General features: G+C 41.2%; 1 protein-coding gene and 1 long non-coding RNA gene across 4 annotated transcripts in view; one reads left to right on the top strand and one right to left on the bottom strand.

The window, feature by feature from the left end:
* The window catches only part of ERGIC1 (endoplasmic reticulum-golgi intermediate compartment 1), a 149,385-nt gene extending 135,964 nt beyond the window's left edge, over positions 1-13,421 (top strand). For all 3 annotated transcript variants that reach the window (XM_069102362.1, XM_069102361.1, XM_069102363.1), the window contains exon 10: positions 11,047-13,421. In XM_069102362.1, the coding sequence (XP_068958463.1) occupies positions 11,047-11,154 (108 nt within the window). In that variant the 3' untranslated portion in view covers positions 11,155-13,421. The remainder of the gene's footprint in view (positions 1-11,046) is intronic.
* LOC138172645 (uncharacterized) overlaps positions 1-24,951 on the bottom strand; it is a 237,588-nt gene that overhangs the window by 68,583 nt on the left and 144,054 nt on the right. The window lies entirely within an intron of this gene.

Raw genomic sequence — 24,951 nt, 5'->3', positions numbered from 1 at the left:
TAGTACCATCATCTGTAATAGGGTTTTCCAGCCCACAATGTATAGTGGCCCATTCAGTCTATCATTCAGCAACTAGAGCTCTCACTATTTGCTACACGAGCAGGGCAGTTTTGGTTTGAGTTGGATGACCTTTGTATTCTAAATGAACATGAAGACCTTATCTTTGCCCATTTGGCCCAGTTTGGATTTTTTAAACAGTAAAATCAGGAACAGAAAAATTAACTCAAGATCATGAAATGAACATGCATTCCCATATCCGCTCTAACAATGGCTTACATTTACCTCTCACACACAAAGCACTTTGCATCTATTATCTCATTTGGTCCTTACAACCAGATGACCTCTGTGGTCTGTGATACTGTTTTGTTAACTCTATGAGAGAGTCAAAACAAGCAATGGTACGTCCCCATTTTACAAATGAGAAAATTAAGGCGTAGTAAGGATTGCAGCTATGCCCTGGATTACACAGCTAGCAAGTGGCAAAACCAGGGCACAGATTCAGGTCTTCTGGCTCCAAGGCCAGTAGTCTATCCCATTCTCCGCACCTGGCCCCCCAAGCATTTGAGCCAAATAAAATTTGTCTAGATTATGTCCTAGAGTAAAAGAGGTCACCTTCTATGTATGTGTACATAAACGTGCTCAGTGGGAAATGTAGTCTTCCAGGAGTCCAGTCAGTCATTGCGGATATATGTGCCGTGTTCTTAAGCACCTACTATGTGCCAGGCATGAGAAATACAAATAGAAAAAACGAAACAATCTCTTCTCTCAAGGAACTCGCATTCTAAGATGCTTAAGGTGTGTGTGAGTGTGTCTGTGTATTTTGGGAGGTAGAAGGGTGAATAATTTAAACCCTGTTCGTTTTTCTTTCCTATAATCTTTTCTCTCATGCCTTGTGTGCACACTGTTCATCTGAAAGTATGGGCATCTCTAGTTAAGTGGAAATTTGAGTAGCAAAACTTAGAATGTAATGCGATTGATCTAATAGGAACTTGAGTTGATATATGCTTCCTTGAGATTGGGATTTGTGAAGTTCTTCAAGCAATTTCAATTAAGAGAAGAAGCCATTCTGAGAGAAGGGGCTGAGCTTTGGGGCTTGCAGCTGAAGCAGGGCACCAGTCTCCCCTCTTCCTCATCTAACAACAAAAGGTGCTGTCAGCATTCTGTCATTTGTTGTGTGGCTTCTCCAGACTGCAGCAGGAGAGGCCAAATCACAGATGCAGAACAGCTCGAGAAGGCATCATCCATCCCTCGAGGACCACGGTCTCTTGGACTTCCAGCAGTAATAGTGTCTTTCCATAGCCAGCAAACCTCCTCTCTGCCTGCACCCTAACCTGTCCCCCCCGCAGCTCTCATCTTTATATCTTATACTTATGCAATATGGATCTAATGAGGCTGATGAACCTTTTTTCCCCAGTCTTATTTTAAAATATTTCAATACTTCGATAAATCAGTGGTCTTACTAGCGTAAATCCTCCTTCCACCGGTGCTAAGTGCAGCTCCTCTGTCTGTGTGATTTTTGTGGTCCGTTTCCCCAACCACAAGGTGTTTACCCTCTCCAGAGGAGCCCCCCAGGCGAGTCAAGGCAACCATTTGCCAGAAAAACTGCTGAGTTTTGGAGATAGAAAGGAAGGGAAAAATAGCATGCAAACAATCATGTACAAACAGGATATAAACGGGATAAATAGGAGATGATCAAGAGAGGGAAGGCCAGTAGCATTATGGAGAATTGGGGAAAGGCTTCTGAGAGGAGTCCTTTCATTGTACTTAAAGGCTAGTTCATAGCTGCCAGTCTCATTCTTGAGTTGTATGTCTACTATCTTTCATTCATGTTACGTGATAGACATACCTCCTTTTGTGGTAATACATGTTCTTAACAGGTCTGTGGTTTTTTATGCCACTACTAGAACACTAATTAGCCTTGGAAATAGGATAATACCACTTACCTCTTGTTGATACTGTTGTTTAGTTCTTTGGTCATGTTTGACTCTTTGTGACCACAGAACCAATGGACCACAGAAGTCAATACTTTCCATGGAGTTTTCTTTCTTTGTTTCCTTCCTTATTTCTTTGTTTTTTTTCCTTCTTTCCTTTCTTTCTCCCTCTTTTCCATCCTTCCTTTCTTCCTCCCTCTTTTCCTTCCTATCTTCTCTCTCTCTTCCTCCCTTTCTTCCTTCCTTTCTCTCTCTTTCTCTTCCTTCCTCTCTCTCTCTCTCTCTCTCTCTCTCTCTCTCTCTCTCTCTCTCTCTCTCTCTCTCTCTCTCTCTCTCTCAAGCAATCAGGATTAAGTGACTTGCCCAGAGTCACCTAGCTAGTAAGTGTCAGAAGCTGAATTTGAATTCAAGTTTTCCTAACTCCAGGCCTAGTGCCCTATCTACTGAGCCAATTAGTTGCCTCAGTTTACCTCTACCATGTGTCTTTCCATTGTTCTCTGTGTCATGAGAGACCTTTCCTGATTCCCTCAGTTCTTATAACCCACCCTCTATCCCACCTTTTATCACTGTGAATGCTGTGTATTTTTTAAATACATGACTTTTATTTACTCCTTTGTAAATATTTATCATAGAACAAAGAATGAAAGTTACTTGAGAGCAGGAATATATCACTTTGTATTTATGTCCACTGCTCTTAGCACATAGTGTCTGGCACAAAATAGGTGCTTTAATAAATGCTTATAAATTGATGGTATTTCAAGTTTCACAACCTTATAGCATCGTGATAGGTTATGCAGTTTAAAAGGACTGCAAATAGATGTGGGAAATCGAACGTCACTGGTACACAATCACTTCATGTATTAAGGAATTAGCAGTATTCATTAAAATGCACGAAAACCCTCTTGCATTTGAAATTGACAAGCTGACTTCATCTCAAGCTATTGAGTTGTTATTGTCTGAAGCAGTGAAGGGTGGTGAAGGCTAGGGACTTTCTGGAAAAGAGATGCTTTGTGAGAACAAAGTGAGAATATCAGTTGCTTCTGCTGAAATTACATTAGCTTGTTTTTTCTAGGATTTAATTTAGATGAGATTTCCTCTGTTACTTGTTTTTATTTCTGAAGCTCCTGTTGGTAGGGGAAGAGTAGGTTTGCATGACCTGGAAGTGGATAAATTAAATGATCAAACAGTGTCTCCCCCATCTGCCTCACCCTACTCTTCCCTCCCTAGCCCAGAACCCCCAGGCCACCACATTCTGCATTCTGGTCTAGCATCAGGAATATGGTTCTAAGCTGGTACTGAGTGATGTTAGAGAGCCCACCTAGGTTTAAAATTTGTTCTAGGGTGGTAACTGCTAGAACTTACCTGAAAACTTAGTACTTCCACCCTCACCAAATGTTACCAGTACCAACCCAGGGTAACCTATCCTACTGCCTATCCAGACCAGAACCACTGGGTCAAGTACATATCCTTGGGCTAGAACCAAATCAGTCCCTAAGGATTGGGGGTAAATATATATAAAGAAATATCATAGCAGCATTGTATCTAAACCATTCATCAAAGAGACAATTGCTGCTGTGAAGAATTGTCAGGGCATTGGAAGATATCTCATCCCCATCCATTTACAGACTTTTCCTTCCCCTTAGACATAATTTTTTTTTTTTTTGCCTTTTGGAGGACAGTTGGGGTTAAGTAACTTGCCCAAGGTTACACAGCTAGTTTTTGTGTGTGGGTGTTAAGTGTCTGAGTCTGGATTTGAACTCAGGTCCTCCTGATTCGGGGGGCTGGTGCTTTACTCACTGCGCCACCTAGCCGCCCCAGATATAAACTTTTTTAAAAAGTTAAGTGTGACTGTGAAGACAAAATAACCCCATTGCCCACCTAAATCTATAACAAGATTTTCAGCATTGTGGTTCTCAGGAGAATTGATGGTTGGGAGTGGACAGTATTACTCCTTAGCATTTCCAGTCTTATCTATACTGTCTCCCTACACCCTCTACTCATACCTTATTTTCTTTCCCCTGTATTCGCATCTAGATCTCTGTATGTTTCCTTGTCATCAGCTTCAGCAGCTCCCTGGCTGCTCCCTCTCTTTATGTGCACCTTATTTTTCTTTTTCATCTTTTTAATAAATAATTTGTAAATGTTTAACCATCAACAAAACAAAATAAGCATACTTTAAAGCTATTGATATTTGAATTTATAAATTTCAGCTTATAAAATATTCATCAAGACTTGTTACTTTTTGTTACCCCTCTTCGTTTCTTTGTCTCAGACACACACACACACACACACACACACACACACCTATACACAATTTAGTAATCCATTACTTCAGTTAGAACCTGCTTAGATCAAAAAGAGGAAAGTTTTAAGTGAAGGGGATGAGAAAACTTCAGCAGGAGCTCCCAGATAGAACCTCTAGTTTAGGGGGCCATTGGCCATTTGGTTGGGAGGACAATACTCATGAACAGATGTCTTCAGGCATCCACAGTTCAGGGTGGTCCCACCAAGTGATGGTCTAATTAGCAAAGAGATCACCAATAGGTGGTGCGTGGCCTAGGATGAAGGGATATCCATTGCTCTCTGAGAATTTTGTCTTCTAAAAGGAATATCAGCAATGTGAGACATTGTCGTCTTGTCCCTTAAAATTATAAGTGGAAGAAGGAGAATTAAAACTAAAATGGCAGCCTCAAAATCCCAGCAGCAAAAGGGGAGCTTGAGATCACAGCTGAATTAATGGTGAGGAAATAGAAATCTGCATATGGTTATTGAACCTCTGTGGTTCTTCCATAGCTCTTGTAGTTCAGATTCTTGAATTTCTGCTTCCTCCACACCCAGGGCCAAGTAAAGCAGTTAAGAATCTGCACTGAGTGAACTGGTGCGATCCCATCCTCATTACTGAAAATGCATTTCACCTTTGATGGTGGGTCATTTGTAACATCCTCATTTATGAGAGACAGCAAATCATTATTGTTTTTGTTGAACGGAGTCATTTATGTCTCTTATCCAGAAACAAATGCATATGTTGGCTCCTTTCTGCTCTGAGCAAATTGAACTATGCATGAAGGCTGGAAGGAGGGATCAAAGCAAGTGCCAGGTGTGTGTGAGTCATAAGCACTCAGTGGTTCAAAATTGTGTGCAGATGAATATAGATGTGTGTGTGTTTTTTGCATCGCTGCACTTAAGTCAAATTTTCCTATCCTCTGATGCAAGCATTAAAAGCATTTTGTGGTGTAAAATCTCCTGTCATCTGATCCAGTTGACTGAAATAAACCAGCTCCCCTGCCGTCATCCCCCTGAAAAGTACCCCTGCATCATGCTCTGGGGCGTGGTAGAGAGACAGACCAGAGAGGAAAGGCCCTGCCTGCCTTAAAAAAAAAATCAGTCTTCCCCACCACCCTCTGAGTGACTGCTCTGGTTTCTTGGACTGTTGTTTCTGGAATGCCAGCTGTGCCACTTAAAACTCCTCTGTGAAGCCTGGATTCACTGAGCTCATCTCATGGAAATAATTTTTATAAATAAACCTCAATTGAGTATATACTTTCCTATCCCCTTAACTTTGTCTTTTTTTTTCTTTAAGTCTTTCTTCTTTGACACCAATGATTCCAATAAGTGGGCCCCATGGTCTGCACACCATTGCTGTGTTCTTGGTCCGATTTGGATTGCTCATCTTCCACATGGGGAGGTGGTAGTTATGTGCCTGAGAGTTATCAAGGCAGCCACAAAATCAACCCCACTTTTCTCCTTCTGTGGTCCTGTCTTGTCAACAAGCATTTTTGAAACCCTGACAATGTGCCAAGCACTTGGCCATGCACAGGTAATATAAATTCAAGCAAGAAAGACAATCTTTGATTTCAGGTGCTTACATTTTAATGGGGGAAACAACACAAAAAAGCTGAAAAGCAGGAGGATGGGTATAGAATTGGAAGGGAATGGGAATTACCTACACAGGGGCATGGTGGAAAATAATCCATAGAGTCAGAAGTGTATCCTGGAGAGGAATAGAGATGTGGCTGGCCTGAATACTTTCCTTAAAATAAAGATTCTGGGGGGCAGCTAGATGGCACAGTAGATAGAGTGCTGCCCCTGGAGTCAGGAGGATCTGAGTTCAAATCCAGCCTCATCTACTTATTAAACTGTGTGACCCTGGGCAAGCCACTTAACGCTGAATTCCTCAAAAAAAAAAAAAAAAAAGGAAAGAAAGAAAATTCTGGGAAGAAATGACCAATCAGAGTTTCAAAAGGGTAACAGAGGCAGAGTGAACTTCAGGGAAAGAAAGCTATTGTAGCATAACAGAGAAAGTCCAGAGATTCTGAAATTTATAAATGCCCTATTTCTGATGTGCTAAAGAGATAAAGCATTTGCTTTTCTCAGAAAATAGAGGTCAGAGTCACACACAGTATCTAATTTTCAGAGTGTCTCATCTTGTCCACTTTGAACCTGAACAACTCTACATCCTCAGTAAGCGTTTACTGAGAGACCCCCGTGAGGAGAACTCACCATCTGTGAAAGCAGCCTGTCCCATTTTGGAAAACTCCAGCAGTTAGAAAGTTTTCTTTACCCCAAGCCTTAATCTGGCTCTGTAACTCCTACCCTCTGCTCCTACTTTTCCCCTGTAGGGTCAAGCCAAACAAATCCAATCTCATCTTGACAGCCCTTCAGATTCCTGAAGAGAGCTGCTATGCCCCTTTTCCTTCCCTGTAACCACCACCAAATCTCTCCTCTCTGCTAAATGTTCCCAGTTTCTTCAACCACTCCTCATGTGCAGTGGTCTTCAGTCCTTTCACCATCTTGATTTCTTTTCTTTGGGGTTCCTTCTACTTTGTCTTTCCTGAAATGTGGTAGTATTGATGTGATACCAAGTATCTATTAAGGCGACCCAAGATGGACTTGTAGCAGCTAGGTGGCACAGTGGATAGAGTGCTGGACTGGGAGTCATGAAGACTCCTCTTCCTTAAGGCATATCTGGCCTCAGACATGTGGTAGCTGTGTGACCCCGGGCAAGTGACTTTACCCTCTTTGCCTTAGTTCCTCTTCTGTAAAATGAGCAGGAGAAGTAAATTACAAATCACTCTACTGTCTTTGCCAAGAAAACCCCAAACAGGGTCATGAAGAGTCAGATGTGACTGGAAAAACTACTGAAAGACAACAACAAAGAAGCTGTTGTTTTTTTTTGATAGCTTTATCAAACCCTTATACCCTAGGGACCTCCCCCCCACACACACACCAGGTCTTTTTCAAACAAATTACTGTCTAGTGACTCATCCCCCATCCTGTATAACTACAGTTGAGTTTTTTTAAATCCAAGTATAGGGCTTTACATTTCTACCCATTAAATTTCATCCTGTTAGACTGGCCTGTCAGTGTTCCAAGGTCTTTTTGCATCTTGCCTCTGTCATTCAATGTATTAGCCATCCCTTCCCTTTTTTATATTATCTGTACATTCTCTTCGTGTGCTATCTATACCTCCCATTTGATAACAATGTCAATCCGCACAGGGTTAAAAGCATCCTTGGAGAACTCCCTTAGAGACCTCTCTTCAGGTTGACTTTGATGCCGTAATGACTATACTTTGAGTCTGGTCATTCAGCCAATTCCAAGTCTCAGTTATGTGTGTCGTTCTGTTTCACTGGTTTAGCTCAATGTTTTGAGAAATAGAAAAGATGAACTTTTAAAAATAGAAATGTGTGTCAGTCGAAAAATGCACAGGATCTGGAGTAGGAAGATTTGATTGGAGTCCCAACTCCCCTGCTTATTAACCATGTGATCATGGACAAATCCATTGATTCTGAACCTCATTTTTCTCATCTATAAAGTGCAATGGCAGTACTTCTGCTATCCATTTCATGAAGTTCTATGGGGGAAGAGATCTGTAAACTTAAATGGAGTGGGGGGGGGGCGGACAGAGAAGCGTATGTTTGTCAAAGGTATCTATCACTGTTACAGAGAATTTCTTTGCAGCCCTTGGATGGAAATTCCCTGTAGATGGTGAGTCCTCCACGTGTTCCTGATTGCAGATGACGTTGTGCTGATTGGATGCAGGAAAAAATTTTGAGTTTGGATGTTGTGCTGATTGCATCATTAGAACAGTAGAGGACCTCTCCATGAAATCCGTGATTAGCAGAGTTATCTCTTTTGAGTTTGGATGTGGGAAAAACTAAATAAATGAAAAATGAATATTGTCTAGGCTAAAACATGTAACTGGATAACCAGTCCACTGAGTAGAGTCCATAAATATATTTACTTGGGACAGGTACTAGAAGTGCAAAATGAGTTGAGGCAAGAATTGAATGGGAGGAAGAGAGGAGGCTTCATTGTATTTGAGAAATTGTCTTATGTGTTCGGTAATCTGAAGATGCTTCTCAGTACAGATGTCCATCTTTCTTAACTTAAGTGTTTTACCAATGCCATGTGTTTATAGCTTTCAAACACCATAATTTCTAAAGAATCATAGCATCTAGGGGCGGCCAGGTAGCACAGTGAGTAAGATCACCAGCTCTAGTGTCGGGATGACCTGGGGATTGAATCTCGGCTCAGAAACTTAGCACCCACCCAGAAACACCTGGCCATGTAACCTTGAGCAAGTTACTTAATCCCGATTGCTTTAAAAAAATAAAAAAAAAAGAATCACAGCTTCTTCAACCCAGAGGGCAATGGAGAGGTGTGTGGTAGGCACAGGTAGGCTGCAGTGTATCTAAAATGAGCACCTATAATCATGAAGCAGTAGGCGAGATATATGTTGTTGAGGAAGTATATGAGTGGTAAAGGAGGTCAGCCACTCACATAGCAAGAGAAATAGCATTGATGATAGCCTGAGTGCTCACCATCATGAAATGCAGAAAGGCCTGTTTTTGTTTTCAACATTCACTCTCATAAGATTTTGATTTTTAGATTTTCCTCTCCCCCCTCCCCAAGACAGTTTGCAATATGATATAGGTCATACATGTACAATCATATTAAACATATTTCCACATTAGTCATGTAAAGAAGAATTAGAACAAAAGGGAAAAATTATAAGAAAGAAAATAGTATGCTTTGATCTTCTTCATTCAGACTCCATAGCTCTTTCTCTGGATGTGGATAGCATTTTCTGTCGTGAGTCTTTTGAAGTTGTTTCAGGTCCTTGCATTGCTGGAAGACCCAAGTCTATCAAAGGTGGTCATCGCACAGTGTTCTTGTTGCCGTGTAGAATGTTTTCCTGCTTTTGCTCACTTCACTCAGCATGCGAGTCTTTCCAGGTTTTTCTGAAGTCTGCCTGTAGAGCAGAAGTTCTGAACCTGGTAAACATGAGCTTGTTTTTTCAATATTTTGATATCTGTTTTTCAATATAATTGGTTTCCTTTGTAATTCTGTGAGTTTTATTTTACACATTTAAAAACTTCATTCTGAGAACCAGCCCATTGGCTTCTCCAGATTGCCAAAGGGGTCCATGAGACCTAGAACCCCCCTAGTACGTGGTATGCATACTCTGTGGAAGATCTCTAGGGGAGTGTGGACAAGCATTGCCCAGGATGAGAAGGCATGGATGAGCTCTTTTCTGTACCAGAGGAACAAATCCCTACATTGATGAGATCACAGATCTATCAAAGTATGAAAGAAATGGCATAGGCGTCTCAACCAGTATTGCTTTAACATCCTATGATCACTGTGATGCCTGTTCTTTTATTTTGTTTTTTTTTTGAGAGGGGAAGGCAGGGCAATTGGGGTTAAGTGACTTGTCCAAGATCACACAGCTAGTAAGTGTTAAGTGTCCGAGGCCAAATTTGAACTCAGGTCCTCCTGACTCCAAGACCAGCGCTCTACTCACAGTGCCACCTAGCCACCCCGCCTGTCCTTCTAATGAAGCTCACAGCCCATCCATGTCTGCCTACCCTAGGAACCTCTTATTCATGTCATCCCTTAAACTCACTTGTTCTCACTCTCTGGAGGCCTTCCCCTAGAACTCTCTAGACAGTGTGTCTGTCAGTTGAGTAGCAGGTCATATACCAGTCATCCAGAGGGCAGGGGATAGGCCTGTGCCCAGTGTGAATAGACTGCAGGCATGAAGGAAATCATATCATCAAACTGGAAAACTGGTCATGTCAAGAACAAGTTAATGTTTGAACTGTAAATTCTCTTGATAATGTATCTGTTCTCCTGGTCTTCTTATCAGTTTGTATCCCGTCATAGATTTAAGCAACAATTGTCTGGTATATTATTGTACCTTGCTTTGTGGCCTTTCCGTCACAGCCATTGAATGGTAGCAGATTGATATCCCTACCATCCTCTAATGTTGGAATGCGAGCCAGGAAGGATTCCCCTGACTTTGCCAAAATTCCATTGTTTCCTTCCCTGGGCACTTGGCTCAGTGATAATGGTGGCAAATGTGGTGACCAAATTTTCCAAGAGCACATGGGCATTGAGATGCCAGGGGTCACCACCATTCTAAGCTACAACATATTTTGAAGGGATCTGGCTCACAAAACAAAAACAGTCCTAAAGAGCAGAACGATTTTATCTGAAAAACTTCTCTTAATCGTGCCTTAGGGGTTTCAGATTCACCCAGGATCTGTGTCCATTTCTACTGAAAATGTACCACCTTGAGTACATTACTCTATCCTCTCAAATGCTTATTAGCAGCACCATCACTGAACACAAAAACCCAAACTTGAGTCCATACGGAAATGGCTTGATTCACCATTGTTTATTTCAGGAAGAATTATTTAATGGAAAGAGCACTGGGAATCAGAAACCCCAAGTTCACATCTCTACTCCATTATTACTTATTATCTATATAACTTGAGCAAATCCTATCACATCACAGCACAGTGCAACAAACAGAACACGCTTTATATTTGAATGTTGACTTGGGTTCAGACCCCAGCTCTGCCACTTTTACTACCTGTGTGAACTTGGAAAAGTTGCTTATCCTCTCTAAGCCTCAGTTTGCCCATGTATGAAATGAGGAAATTAAACTAGATGGTCTTTGCAGTCCCTTCCTCCTCTGCATCTCTGATTCTCTGACTTCTCTCCAGGCTTCTCTTTTCTCCCTTGTAGAGTGAAGGGGGCCAGACTTGGGCTAGATGCTTTCTGAGGTCCTTTCCTGGCTTTAAGTCTTGTGTGGCTCTTGTTTCAGATCTGTGCTATCATCGGAGGCACTTTCACGGTGGCCGGAATCCTGGACTCCTGCATTTTCACAGCCTCTGAGGCCTGGAAGAAGATTCAACTCGGAAAGATGCAGTAACTGTGACTCCAGCTCACTTTGCCAGGGACAGCGATGCAGGATCCCGGACCCATCACTCTAACGAATATATTTCTTTTTCCCTCTATCAGAGTTGTTATTCAGTTTTGTTGGTTGCAGTTACAGAGTGGGTAGTTGTTACACCAGGTTTCTCTTCCCACACCATACTCCCATCTCGGGGGGAATCCCAGGTTACACATTCTCTTCTTTTGCTTTTGAAAAGACAATACCGAGTATTATTAAGAAGAAAGTCCACTGCCAGTGCCAAGAATCATGGTGCTTCCTGCCTTGGGAAGGGAGAGTGGGGGTAGGGTTGGGAGAGGTGGAAGTCATTCCCTGAGAAGTAATCAGGAGGGCTCAGGTGTTGTTATGATTCGGGTTCCAACAGCCTGCAGAGTCTCATTGGGAAGTACTAAGAGAGTCTAGGAAGGACAGATTCTCAGTATCCTTAGGACAGTTATCTGGCTCACTTCTCCTAGGCATCAATCTGAAGTTAGTGGAGGGTGAGGAAAGCCCTTTTGGAGAGAGAAAGCATTTGGTTTCTTGCCCAGGGATACCACGTGGCTTGGGCTGTCCGGCCTCTCCCTATGCCCACCCCTAACATCACACTTCGGGGATGTGCACTTGGCTGAACTATATGAACTTATTATATTATATATGGCTCAAGATCGTGTTTCTCTCTCCCTTTTTTTAAAGTGGGCTTCAGGCTGCCAAGAACCACAGCCCCCCAAGCGACTGAAGTCTGTTCACCCCTAGTGCAGCATAGCCAACTGCTGCAAAAATAAGTTTTCCTCCCATTTTCCCTGTTACTCTTAGCCTCCCACCAATGTGCCTCAGTCCTGACCGAAGGACACCACCTCCTTAGCTAAGGAAACAGCCCAGCTTCTGAACCCACCCCACCTTTCTACTGGCACCTCGGCCCTTTGTGACGACAAAGTGGTGGTGAGTGATTGGCCATCTTATAAGGTTTAGATCTGGAAGAAGCCTTAGAGACCACCTAATTCAACCTCCCTCATTTTACAGAGGAAGAAACTGAGGCCTGGAAATGGGAAATACCATGCACAAAGGCATACAGCTAATAAACTTGAGTGGAGAGAAAACTCATTTTCTCCTCCTCTAAATCCAGTGTTCCTTCCACAACTTGGACAGTGTTCTGCTCTATGTAGGCCTAGTGACTTTGCACAGGCCCAGAAGGTGACCAGTAAGCATCATTCCCAATGACGTGAAGACTCTTCCCCACCAGTCCCAGTTCTATGTGATATCTCTAGGGCAACAAGCTCATTGCTAATATGAAAGTAGAGTCAGATAGAGATTTTCCCTGGAGACATTCTAGTTCGAGATGTTTTTGTTTGCTTTGTTCAGGTGTTATTTTGGTTTGGTTTGTTTCAACCCTCCCCACCAATGGCAAACAGAAAAGGGACAATCCTGGCATGGGCCAGCAGCTCCTCCCTGCCTCCCTTATTAGACACTTGCTCTGTGGTTTCTTTCACCAGCCCCTTCAGCTGCTAAGACTAGCTCAAGACAGGCAGTCATGCAGCTGGTGAGGGAGCAGCAGCTCTGGTTTCCTTCCACTTAGTTCAGAGCTGTCTCTGCTGCTGCTGCTGCTGCTGCTGCTTATACTCCATTTCATCAGAAGATTCTCCTTTTAGATCAGAACAAGGAAGGATGAGCAAGCCAGGCCAGGGAGGGATTCAGTGAAGGGAATTTCAAATATTCTATGTTGATCCCAGAGAGAGCACCACCCTTCCATTTTCCATGCACACCAAGAATTCTTTGCGTGCTTTGGTGATTCAAGATAATGTCCAGTTGGATTTATTTTTTAATAAGGCCCTTGCCATTTATTATTTTAAGCCCCTTGTGCTGATTAGAAAAACTTCCCCTCCCCCCTTTTTTATTATGAGTTCATTGATATTGTAAGTGTAACTGGATTTTGTCATTTCTTGTATCTGTCATTGTTTGGATGGATTTTATATATTTTTTTTTTCCATTTAAAAAATTCAAAAATGGAAATGATCCCTTGTGTACGGGAGCATGAGGGGGTTGGGGTGTGTGTGTGTGTGTGTGTGTGTGTGTGTGTGTGTGTGGCATGCATATGTATGCAAGTTTTACTTTTATGGAATGTTTCCGTTGTGGAGGTGGAGGGGTGGGTGGGGGACTTCGGATACCGGTGACCTGTTTTCTTAACAAACTTCTTCGGGGGGGAAGCTTTCCCCTCTTTGTTTCTTCCACCCATTGGGTTTAAGCAAATTAAAAAGCTGTGATTTTCAGAAGTTTTGCACTGTGTTTCCTTAAACCATGGTTTATGGATTTATGGCTAGGATTCTAGGTGGGGCTAAATCCCCAGTATTTGTAACCAAAAAAAGTTATAGCTCTAAAGGTGATTTGTGTTGGGTAAAATCTCTACCTTCTCTGAATCTCTATAGCACTTAGAGGCAGGGCCCACAACTTAATTAAATTCAACAGGTGTTTATTAGGTGATACAAAGTGCTGGGGCCATATAGATGAAAAATGAAGCAGTTGCCACTTCACATTGCTTAAGGTTCAATAGAGAGGATACAACGCGCACACAAATATGGGCTAGAGAATGGGTTAGAGGCACAGTGCCCAGAGAAGTTGAGAATGCAGTGATCCTTTTCCCATTGGGAGCTGGGAAGGCTCCAAAAAAAAAAAGGTAGTATCTGAATAGGGCCTTTAAGGAAGAGAGTGAGGTCAAAAGAGAAATGGCAGAGCTGTTCCAAGGACTTGTAGGATGGTGCAAGCAAAGGCCTGAAGATGAGAGAGGACAGCTCACAGACAAGGAATGGATGTGGTCTGGTTTGGCTGGAACAAACTTATAGAAAAGGCACTGTGATGTAATGGATAGGGAGTGTGACTTAAGAGTCAAGAAGTCCTAGATTCAAATCTCTTATTGCACACTTCTAGCTGTGTGACCCTTGGCAAGTCATAAAATCTCTCTGTTCCTCAGTTTCCTAATCTGTAAAAGACAGGGTTGGGCTCTGGCCCCTGAAGTCTCTTCTAGGTCTAAATCTGTTGTCCTATGAGTAGTTATGAGAAAACCTTCGACTTGTTTAGACAAAGTCTTAAGCAGTTTTCTAATTTTGTGTATGGATATTTTTGTCTTCCTGACTCAAGGTCAGGGATTCTTATGGTTTCTACTTTTATAGCCTTGATGGCTCCCAGCACACAGAAGGAACTTAACACTTTTTGACTTGAAAATATAGGATTATTTGACCTGGATAAGAGGACAAAATAATCTAGTCATGTAAAAGTGTCTATCTGTGTATACGACTATGCTCTAGGATTCTCCCCAAAAAAGCATTCATCCTGTCCTTTAAATGATCACAAGCAACACCGTCACTGAAAAGCAGAGTATACCTAGGCGTACTATACATATAAAGTACAGATCATTCTATGCAAAGCCATAGAGTGAATGCTTTGGGGTTTAAATATGTTACTTCTCCAGAAGGTTCACTAGAGATAGTACGGGCAGTTGATTCCTCCTTCCTTTTTGAAGATCAGTGACATCGCAGGGTGATATCTTGACTCCTGTGTGAATTGGATTTAAGCGAGGCACAAAGTCATCAGCCCCACTCTTTCTCCCTGAGTCACTGAAGTCCAGTGGCAAGACAAAAGTCAAAACAACTGGCAATGGCCCAGGATGCAGTGGGATGACCTTGGCATCTTCGATGCCTGCCCAAGAGCTAAGCACTTCACAGTGCCTGCTTCATAACTGTTGGAACAAATTGTTCTCATCTACTCATTCTGCCAGTGGAAGTCTTCACGTGCTTAGGGTAAGCTTCGGTTTGGAAGCAGGAGGGGAAGCATAGTACTTAGAGCTGGAAGAAACCTTGTAGAGCATCTAGTCTTACCCTTCATTTTTCAGATAGGGAAACAGGCCCCAGAAAGTTAAATAACTTCCCTAAATTCACAAAATGAGAAAGCCAAAATTTAAGCCTCAGTCAAGAGTTGTCAATTGTAAGAACTATCATTGTTCTAGAAGTTCAGTGATGAAGAATGCTACCCACTTCCTGACAGGTGCTAGACTAAATAATTACAAAATGAGGTGAACATTTTTTAATATGACCAATATGGGAATTTTTATCTTTTTCATTTGTTGGAGGTGGAAGAGGAAGAAAATCAATACTTATCCATTGAAAAAATAAAACTTAATGTTGAAAAAAAGTCATATTAAAATATAGGTTCTTTGAGGACAGCAACTGTTTCATTCTTAATCTTTGTATGCATGATGTCTTTGACATAGACAGTTAATAAGTGCTTGAAGATTATCTCATGTAGTAAAAGGGATGTGCTTAGCCACCAGGACCTAGACAAGGAAATTAGCTTGGTGTGGCTTGAGAGGGTAAGATTAAGTATAAATGTGTCTGTCACTTTTACTTTATTGGTTCAACAGAAGAGTCACATTCACACTATTTTTCTGTTCTGTGTGGTTTTGTTGTTCTGGGTCTGGGAGGTATATGGTCAGAAGTCAACTGGTCAGCCTTCCACATTGGCACACTTGACAGTCATTGAGATTTCCTGAATGTGGCATATAGAATTACAGATTAAGAGTTGAAAAGGATCCCAAAGGCCATCAAATCCTACCCTTCATTTTATGAAGAATGGTTAAATGACTTGTCTAAGGTCACATAGATAAGTATGACCAGGTTTTAAACCCTTGTCCTCTGACTCCAAATCCAGTACTCTCCCCCACCGTTCCATGCTGCCTAATTCTTTGCTTTCCTTATGACATGAATACTCAGGTAGAATGAGTATAAACATGATATTCTGGAAAGGGGACAACCATTCCTCAACTCTGAACTTTAGGATGAAAAAATGCCATATTGGTCAGTAGATGGATCATCTTTTTTTATTTAATTTTATTTTCATTTCCACATTCCCTCTCTTTCCCCATTTCCCTACCCATTGAGAAGACCAAAAAAAAACCCAATACAAATGTCTATGAATATGCAAAACAAATTTCCACATTAATCCTATTCCAAGAAAAAGAAAGAAATGGAAGAAAATATGCTTTGATCCACACTCTTGAGTCCATTACTTCTCCTTCTGGAAGTAGAATGTTTCATTATGAGTCCTTTGGAATTGTGGTTGGTTGTTTTGCTTTTCAGAGTTTATTATTTTTACCATCCTGCTCTTTTGTATAAATTGTTCTCCTGGTTCTGTTCACTTCATTCTGCATCAATTCATACAAGTTTTCACAGGTTTTTCTGAAACCATTTCTTTCAACATCTCTTACAGCGCAGTAGTATTCAGTCACATTCATATAACATAATTTTGTTCAGCCATTCCCCAGTTGATAGGCATCCCTTCCAACTTCCAATTCTTTGCTAACACAAAAAGAATTGCTATGAATCTTTTTGTACAATATGGGTCCTTTTCTTTCTTTGATCTCTTTGTGGTATAGACCTAGGAGCAGAATCACTGGATCAAAGGGTATATGCAGTTTAATAGCTTTTGGGGCAGAGTTCCAAATTGCTCTCCAGAGTGGTTAGAGCAGTTCACAGTGCTACCAAGGGTGCATTAGTGTCCCTATTTTCCCACATCCCCTCTACATTTGTCATTTGCCTCTTCTGTAATTTCAGCTGATCTGCTGAATCCGAGGTGGTATGGCAGAGTGGTTTTAATTTGCATTTCTCTAATTATTGGTTATTTAAAGCATTTTATATGACTGCTGATAGCTTTGATTGCTTACTCTGAAAACTGCCTATTCATATCTTTTGACTATCAATTGGGAAGATCGTCGCTTTTTATTATAATACAAAGAAGTCAAGATACCCAGAAAAACTGGGAGGTCTAATATTTGCAGATCAGAGCCAAAATGCTGGAATTGCTCTCAACTGCAATTTGGGATTAAAGGATCCTAGGATTTAGAGACAGTATGGGCCTCAGATATCATCCCGGCTATTCGTTTGTCCCCTCATTTCACAGAGAAAGAACACAAGGCGAAAAAAAAAAAATCAAACTGGCTTTTAAGAGGTAATTTACAGAGAAAGGAGAAGCAAGATTCAAACACCTGGAACAGCTGGATTACCCAGATCCACACATCCTATCGCGCACTTCCTCAGTCACCTTCCCTTTCTGTCTTTTTTTTTTTGACCCCTAGCTAGTCATTTGAGGGAAACCCTATAAAAGCTGAACGAAGTGAATCCACAGTGTGGTGCTCCCTGCATTCCCAAAGAGAACCCAAGTCCACGCTGATTCCACAGGCTTGTGGCACTGTGAAGAGGGCTCCTGCACCAGACCAGGGATATTCTCCTTGACCACAAACAGCTCCAGGAGCTCAGCTCAGCCCTAGTTATTCTGGATGGGAAGGCCCTGCACTAGGGGCCCTGTGAACTTTTTAGCCTGAGTCTGATTAACTTTTTTCCCCAATTGATAACTTTCAATGTAATTGATTTACATTGCAAACTTTTGTATTTTGTTTAAGAACATTCTGAGAAGGTATCTGTGCCAAGGGGTTTAACCAGACTGCCATCGGGGCCACCACATACAACACTATACTTCAGTTCAACAAGATTCATATTCCAGCATTCGCACTGACTGTGACCAAGGCTGACATATTTACCTCTCTGAGTTTTTTATTCATCTATAGTGATGGTAAAGCCCTACCCATCTCACAGCGTTTTTGTGGAGTTTTTGTTATCAAAGCTACCTCTCTCCCCGAGGGATTCTATTTGATTTTCAGCAAACTTGGTTATCATATATCATCCTCATCATCTCACCCCCCAACCCATCACCACCCCTGCCACCCCACCCCTGCCATTGTTCTAATTCTTTAAAGGTTTAAAAAAAAGGCAACTAAGTGGCACAGTGCCAGGCCTGGAGTCAGGAACACTCATCTTCATGAGTTCAAATTTGGCCTCAGACATTTACTGGCTGTGTGACCCTGGGCAAGTCACTCGACCCCAAATATTATTTGCAGATGTAAAAATGTTTTATCCCCACATTTTTTTGGTTGAAAGAGAAGGGACTCCCAACAACTGACTGAAACATTATGGGATAGGTTAATAGATCGATAGATAGCGTGCTCCTAAAGACTGAACACATAGGAAATCTCATTATAAATATTTTCAAAAACTTAAATGAATGAAATTTTCAACATTTTATTTAATTATAAATTTTAGCAATGACAATTTCATATGGAATAAAAGCTTTCATTAGCTATTGGGGACTATTTTTCATATTAATGAGATTAATGAGATTTCCTATGTGTCTCCTATGTAATCTCATTTATGCTAATTAAATAAAATGTTGTTGAAAATTTCATTTCATCTCTTGAAAATGTGGATAGTTAATGAGATTTCCTGTGTGTCCAGACTTTAGGGACACCCTGTAGATAGATAAATAGATAGATGGATGGATGGATTTATTAAGTTCTTACTATGTTCCAGGGCACTGTGCTAAATGCTGAGGGAACAGGTTCTTGACCAATAAAGCACATTAGTTTTGCTGGAGAGGCATCAGAATTTTTCAATAAAAGTAATGTGTCACAGTGGAAAAAATAGGGCTGGATTAGGAGTCAGGAAACATGGGTTTGAAACCCAGCTCTTACTTGGAAACACATGATCTGGGACAAGTTACTACATCTCTCTGAGTCAATGCTCTTTCATCTACAGAACAAGCTTCCTAAAACAGACTCTGTGAAGCAGATAGTATGAGTGAATCTTTCAAAAGCACAACAGAAATGTGTAGTTGCAAGCCACATTTTCAGAAATCCATATGTTGCAGGCTTCGTAGCTTTCATTCTTAATTACATTCAACAGTAATTACAGAATTATAAGCAGAATGTGCATCCAGGGCTTTGTATAGGATGTTGAAGGGTATCTACTTTTCCCTAAAAAACCAATCCTCTAACATTATGCCACATTGTATGGTTACTCTTACTCTTCCGTCACAGTCTGGGCAGATCCTTCTCCCAGCATGTCCATGCACAATATAAAGGATTGTCTCTCCTTTGCCCTCAACGACTGTTGCCCACAGTACCAGAATTCCTAGTTATGGCTCTGATTAAATTGCTAATTGATCCAATCCTGTTAACTTGGCAATTGGCACTAGGCAGAAAAAAATTGGTGTAAAAGTTTTAGACAATATATTAGATCCTACCAATCTACAATTCATTCACTTATGCATGTCTGCAATAAATATTTATTAAACACCTAAGATTTGCAAAGCACAATGAGAGAAGTCAAGAAAAAAAGAAAACAGTAGTTGTAGAGAGTGAGTGGTGCTTGTCTCCATATACAGTTTAGTAGGGGGAGTGAGACATGAACACAAAATTGCATGATAAAAAAAGAGTACTTAAAAATTGCAAGACAAACTATTAAATGAGATCTAGGGGGAGAGTTTATTTCCAATAAGGATCAGGAAAGGCTTCCTGGAGGATGTTGAAAATGGTGGCAGTTGAGTTGGGCTTTAAAAAATGAGTAGAAATGGAGTGGCTAGGTAGCGCAGTGAATAAATAGAGCATCAGCCCTGGAGTCAGGAGGATTTAGTTCAAATCTGGCCTCAGACACTTAAGACTTTACTGGCTGTGTGACCTTGGGCAAGTCACTTAACTCCAATTGCCCTGCCCTCCCCCCTCCAAAAAAAAAAGCAAAAAAAAAGTAGAAATTCAATAGACAAAATTAAGAAAATGTGCCAGGTGTATGGGATAACAGAAGAAAAACACGGACATTTGTTTGGGGAAACAGAGGGTAGTCCAGCTAGGCCCAGGTGTGTGGAAGGAAGGATAAAGGGATAGGGTAAAGGGAAAATATATGGGATAAATTAGGCAAAATAAGTTTTCCCCAGTCAGGCTGCATTTGTCCTAAGGCTTAGAAATTTGAAAGGAAATAGGAGTTTTAAAAGAGAAAGTTCAGAGGTTCTGCCAAAGAGCAGAGATTATTTGATTGGTGTTCATTGTTTTTGTTTTGTTTTAATTTGTCTCCCTTAAATCTAGTGCAATGCCTGGCAAGCACTTTATTGGTCTATTCAAGTCCCCTCTCTGATACATATTGACTGTGTGACCCTGGGCAAGTCATTTAGCCTCTTCCTATTCCAGGCAATGCTCCAAGACCTTAAATTGTAGCCAAATTACCGATCTGCATGAGTAGTGTGAGTTTCCTCATCCAGCAGCTCCCTATACTGTTGAAATCATAGGTCTGGACTAAGAAAAAAAGAGGAAAAATATTTACAGACTAGAAGCATGTACTTATTCTAAGCCATTTTTATCTCTTTCCCCATTTAGTGATAAGGGAAAAGCTAATAGGGTTATAGGTTGAGAGTTAGAAGGGATCTTAGGGGTCATCTAGTTCAATTTCTGGATTTACAAATGACGAAACTAAGGCCAGAGAAGTTGAGTACCTTGACTTCCACCATGTAGACCCAGGTCCTCATACTCCAAAGGCAGCACTGGGTCCACCATCCTGCCTCAATGCTAATCGCATAATATCCGAGTTGAATATGGTTTCAGAGGCATTCTCATCCGATCTGTGCCACAACAGGGGTCATTTCTTCAATATACATACCAGTCATCTAGAATTTGCTTGCAGATCTCCAATCAGGGGCACTGCTTAAGTCCTGGGGCAGCCTTTCTAGCTCCATTGGCCTTAATCCTCAGGAAGATTTTCCTTATGTAGGGATTTGATCTTTGACCAGTCCTCAAACCCAGAAAATAAATTACAAGTGTTAAGGAGGTCTTAAATATACTGAAAAGATTTCCACTCCCTGTTTCCTATGGGACCTATGAACTCTTTTCTATGAGGGAATTAGAAGGAGAACCTTATTGATCTAGCAGGGCTTTGAATAGCTAAGCCCTGTAGGGACAGAGCTCGGTTCAGATCTGGGCTAGAAGCTACGATTTTAAAAGGAGCCACCCCCCGGCTGTTCACTCCTAGTTAAGTGTACAAGCATTTTTTAAGGGTTTACCATGTACCAGGCACTGCGGATACACAAAAAAAAGCAAAAAACTTCCCTTCCAGCACCAGCAGCACCACAACTCCCCCCCCGCCCCGCTTGCTCTCAATCCAATGGGAGATACAACATACAAATAATTAGGAGGAAGGAGAAAAAGGAACAAGCTTTTATACAGCACCTACTAGGCGCTCAGCACTGTGCTAAGCACCTTACTGTCTCATTTGACTATCGTATTCCATTAAATATCTACATGTAAGATATATACAAAATAGATAGAAAGTAATTTGAGAAGGCAACTAGGCTGGTTAGGCAGTGTGGTAGATACAGTGCAGGACCTGGAGGCAGGAGGACCTGAGTTCAAATTCAGTTTCAGACACTTAACTAGCGTTTGACCCTGGGCAGGTCACTTAACCTGGTTTGCCTCAGTTTCCTCATCTGTAAAATGGAGATAATAATAGTACCTCTGTCCCAGGGTTATTGAGATGTTCAAATAAGATAACATTTGTGAAGTGTTTAGCACAGTGCCTGGAACATGGTAGGATCTACATAATTCCCTTATTCCCTTCCCTTTCCTCTCTAAGGCATAGAACACGGAGATGGGAAGTTGTGCTGGAGGAACCAGAAGAAGGCCTATGTTGCCAAATTGTAGAATACAGAGCACAGTCAAGACTAGGAAGGGACCAGAATTTGAAGAACTTTATGCCACGATATGAAGAGCATTATGTGCCTGGCATGGATTAATCAGGAGCTCCAGGACCTCATTGAGCATGGGAGAAACAGGGTCAGAATTTCATTTTAGAAATCATGTATGGATTGGAAAGCTGAGGCAAGCATACCAGTTAGAAGGCTGTTTCAACAATCCAGCAAAGAGGTAAAAAAAAAAAAAAAAAAGCCTAGAATCAAGGTTGTGGTTATGTGACTCACCTGAGGGCAGAAAAGAGCGAAGCACAAGGCAGATAAATAAAGACAGGGGCCAAGTGTTCCTGGTTGCATAGTGAACAAGTGAGAAGTCCAAGGCCTCTCGCCCACCCCAAGACTCTCAGCAATCTGTGCCTTGCCTGCCGCCAGAGGAGAGGGAGCTCAGTTTCTCCACGGGGTCGTTAGTACACATTGTCAGGTTTTGCTCCACAGCTAATTAAAAGGCCTTTCATCATCAAGCAACCAGTGAACAGAGAAGTCGCAGAATACTTATGTGAGTAGTAAAGTGAAGGACCAGGAATTCCCATTATATTCTGTTACGGATTTCTGGAAGCAGGTACCCCAACCATCCGCATGAGCTGGCACCAGGCACAGCAGATTTCATGTTTGAAAGACTGGGCTGCTATTGGTTAGTGCTCTATTACAGAGAGAATTGTTTTAAGAGGTTTAAGCCAAAAGGCACCTTTCTCACATTTTATAGATGAGGAAACTGAGGCCTAGCCAGAGAGGGGAAGTGACTTTTATAAGGTCACCCTTGGAGCTACTAACAAATCGGGGAGTAGAATACAGACCTCTTGTGGTGTTTTGTTTTGCTTTTCACAATACCAAGGACTCTTCAGAGCCAAGCAACCCAAGTGACCTCCTAAAGGCCCAGAAGGGATTGCTTTCTTCTCCTTTCCATGTCTTTTCATTCCTTTTTTTTTTCTTTTTAATGAAATGGGATTCCCCTTTCCCCATCTTCAAAGGGTAACAGATTATTTTATTTTTAATTTTCTACCCTGTGGCCTGGCAAAAAGAAAATTCCATAGCCCTTTTGAGAAGGTCATCCAGTCCTGTTCTGAAGTCTCATTTTCTCTTGCTGCAATCATCTTCATTGCTTTCCTTAGAAGTTTTTCCAACTTCTTCCTTTAGTTATAGAGCCCAGACTTGATCTTAGTACTCTAACAATGGCCTGACTAGGCCTGAATATAATGGAAGAATTACTTCATGGGGCTTGGTCCAGCTGAGGTCACCCGATATCAGCTTGCCCTAGGTTCATTTTGGTTTAAATGGCACAGTACTGACTCATGTTCAGCTTTAGCTCAGAAAAGTTTCCATCTCGCTCAGAGATTTACCCATCATCATGAAGTTAATATAGGTGAAAGAGTCACTGTATTAGGAAACCCTGGTTCTACTCTTGCCTTGGCCTCTAATCATGGAACTGGACAAGCCATTTTAACTCACTGGGTCTCAATTTTCTCTTCTATAAAATGAAAGGATTGACCTAGAAGATTCCTAAGGTCCTTTCTATCTCTAAGAATCTATAACTCTGAGGGACTTGCTCAAGGTCACACTTCTAATAAGTGAAGGCCACATGGCTTGGTGGAAAAATGGCTGGATTTGAAGTCAGAACTGCTATGTGACCTTGGGCAACTCACTTAAGTTCTCAATGTCTATATTTCTTCATCCACTAAGATAATGGCACTGGTCCTGGTGACCTCTACTTGCCCTCTAAATCCTATGATCTTGACTGGCAAATCTGGGATTTGAACCCAGATCTTTTCATTCCAAGTCTAATGTTCTTTCTATTATCCCAGGATACCTCATCTCTTCTTTACCAAGATGGTTTGGGGATTCTGTCTAGTTCTCCTCTTCCTTGATGTCTTCTACATTCTACTTTCTCTGCTGACTGTTTTTTTTTTTATATTTTATCTTTTCAAATTACATGTAAAAACAATTTTTTAACATTCTTTTTAAAAAATTTTGAACTCCAATTTCTCTCCTTCTCTACCTTCCCTCCTACCTCGAGAAGGCAAGCAATTTGATATAGATTATACACGTGCAATTATCCAAAACATTATTTCCACATTAGCCATGTTGCAAAAGAAAACACACATTAAAAAAAAAAAGACAGAAAAATAAAGTTTCTTAAAACGTATGTTTCGAGCATTCAAATTCTATCAGTTCTTTATCTGGAGGTGGATAGCATTTTTCATCATAAGTCCTTCGAAATTGTCTTGCAACTCTGTATTGCTAAGGATAGCTAAGTCATTCACAGTTGATCGTCGCACAATATTGCTGTTACTGTATGCAATGTTCTCCTGATTTTGCTCACTTCACTTTTTGTCACTTCATGTTAGTCTTTCCAGGTTTTTCTGAAAGTATCCTATTCATCATTTCTTACAGCACAATAGTACTCCATCACAATCATATACCACAACTTGTTCAGTCATTCACCAACTGATGGGCATCCCCTCAATTTCCAGTTCTTTGCCACCACAAAGAGAGCTGCTACAAATATTTTTCTACAAATAGGTCCTTTGTCCTTTTCTTTGATTTCTTTGGGATTCAGACATAGAAGTGATGCTGCTGGGACAAAGGGCATGCACAGTTTTATAGCCGATTAAGCATAGTTCTAAATTGCTCACCAGAATGGTTAGATCTATCCCAACGGAAAATGCTAAACACGATTGAGCTTCCTTCTTTCATGAACCTTCCACCTCTTTCTATGTTACCTGATGGAACAACCAGTCCTAAGCCACATCCTGTTGGAAAGTTTTGTTGATTTCTGGGGTACCGAAGTGTCCTCAATGTGTAAGATAACAGTGGATATGGCTTTGCTTTATTACTGCCTTAATACCTTATGCATAATTAGGATTTTTCCCCCTGAGACTCCAGTAGAGTACACAGCTTTTCCAACCACTCACAGGAATGACTGTTTTGTTTGACTCTGAATCATGAAGAGATGAATGTGCCTTTTATCCTGGCAGTGACTCAGGAATAAAATTAAAAATAGAACCTAGGAGCCAAGAAGGAGAAGTTGTAGTTAATCATTAGTATCAATCAATATTTATTTAATGCCCTTGAGTACATAACTCCCAAGGTAGTATGATGTAGTGGAAAGAATGTGGCTATTGAACATAGGAGACCTGGGTTCAAATGTCAGCTGTGAGATTGGAAAAGTCACGTAGCCTCTCTCTTTTCTCATGT

The sequence above is a fragment of the Petaurus breviceps genome, unplaced genomic scaffold, assembly GCF_028583685.1.
Source record: "Petaurus breviceps papuanus isolate PSGF00001 unplaced genomic scaffold, PetGlider_PUasm1.0 551, whole genome shotgun sequence".
Taxonomy (NCBI): Eukaryota; Metazoa; Chordata; class Mammalia; order Diprotodontia; family Petauridae; genus Petaurus; species Petaurus breviceps.
The sequence above is the reverse complement of the archived record's forward strand: the minus strand, read 5'-3'. Positions and strand labels throughout refer to the sequence as shown.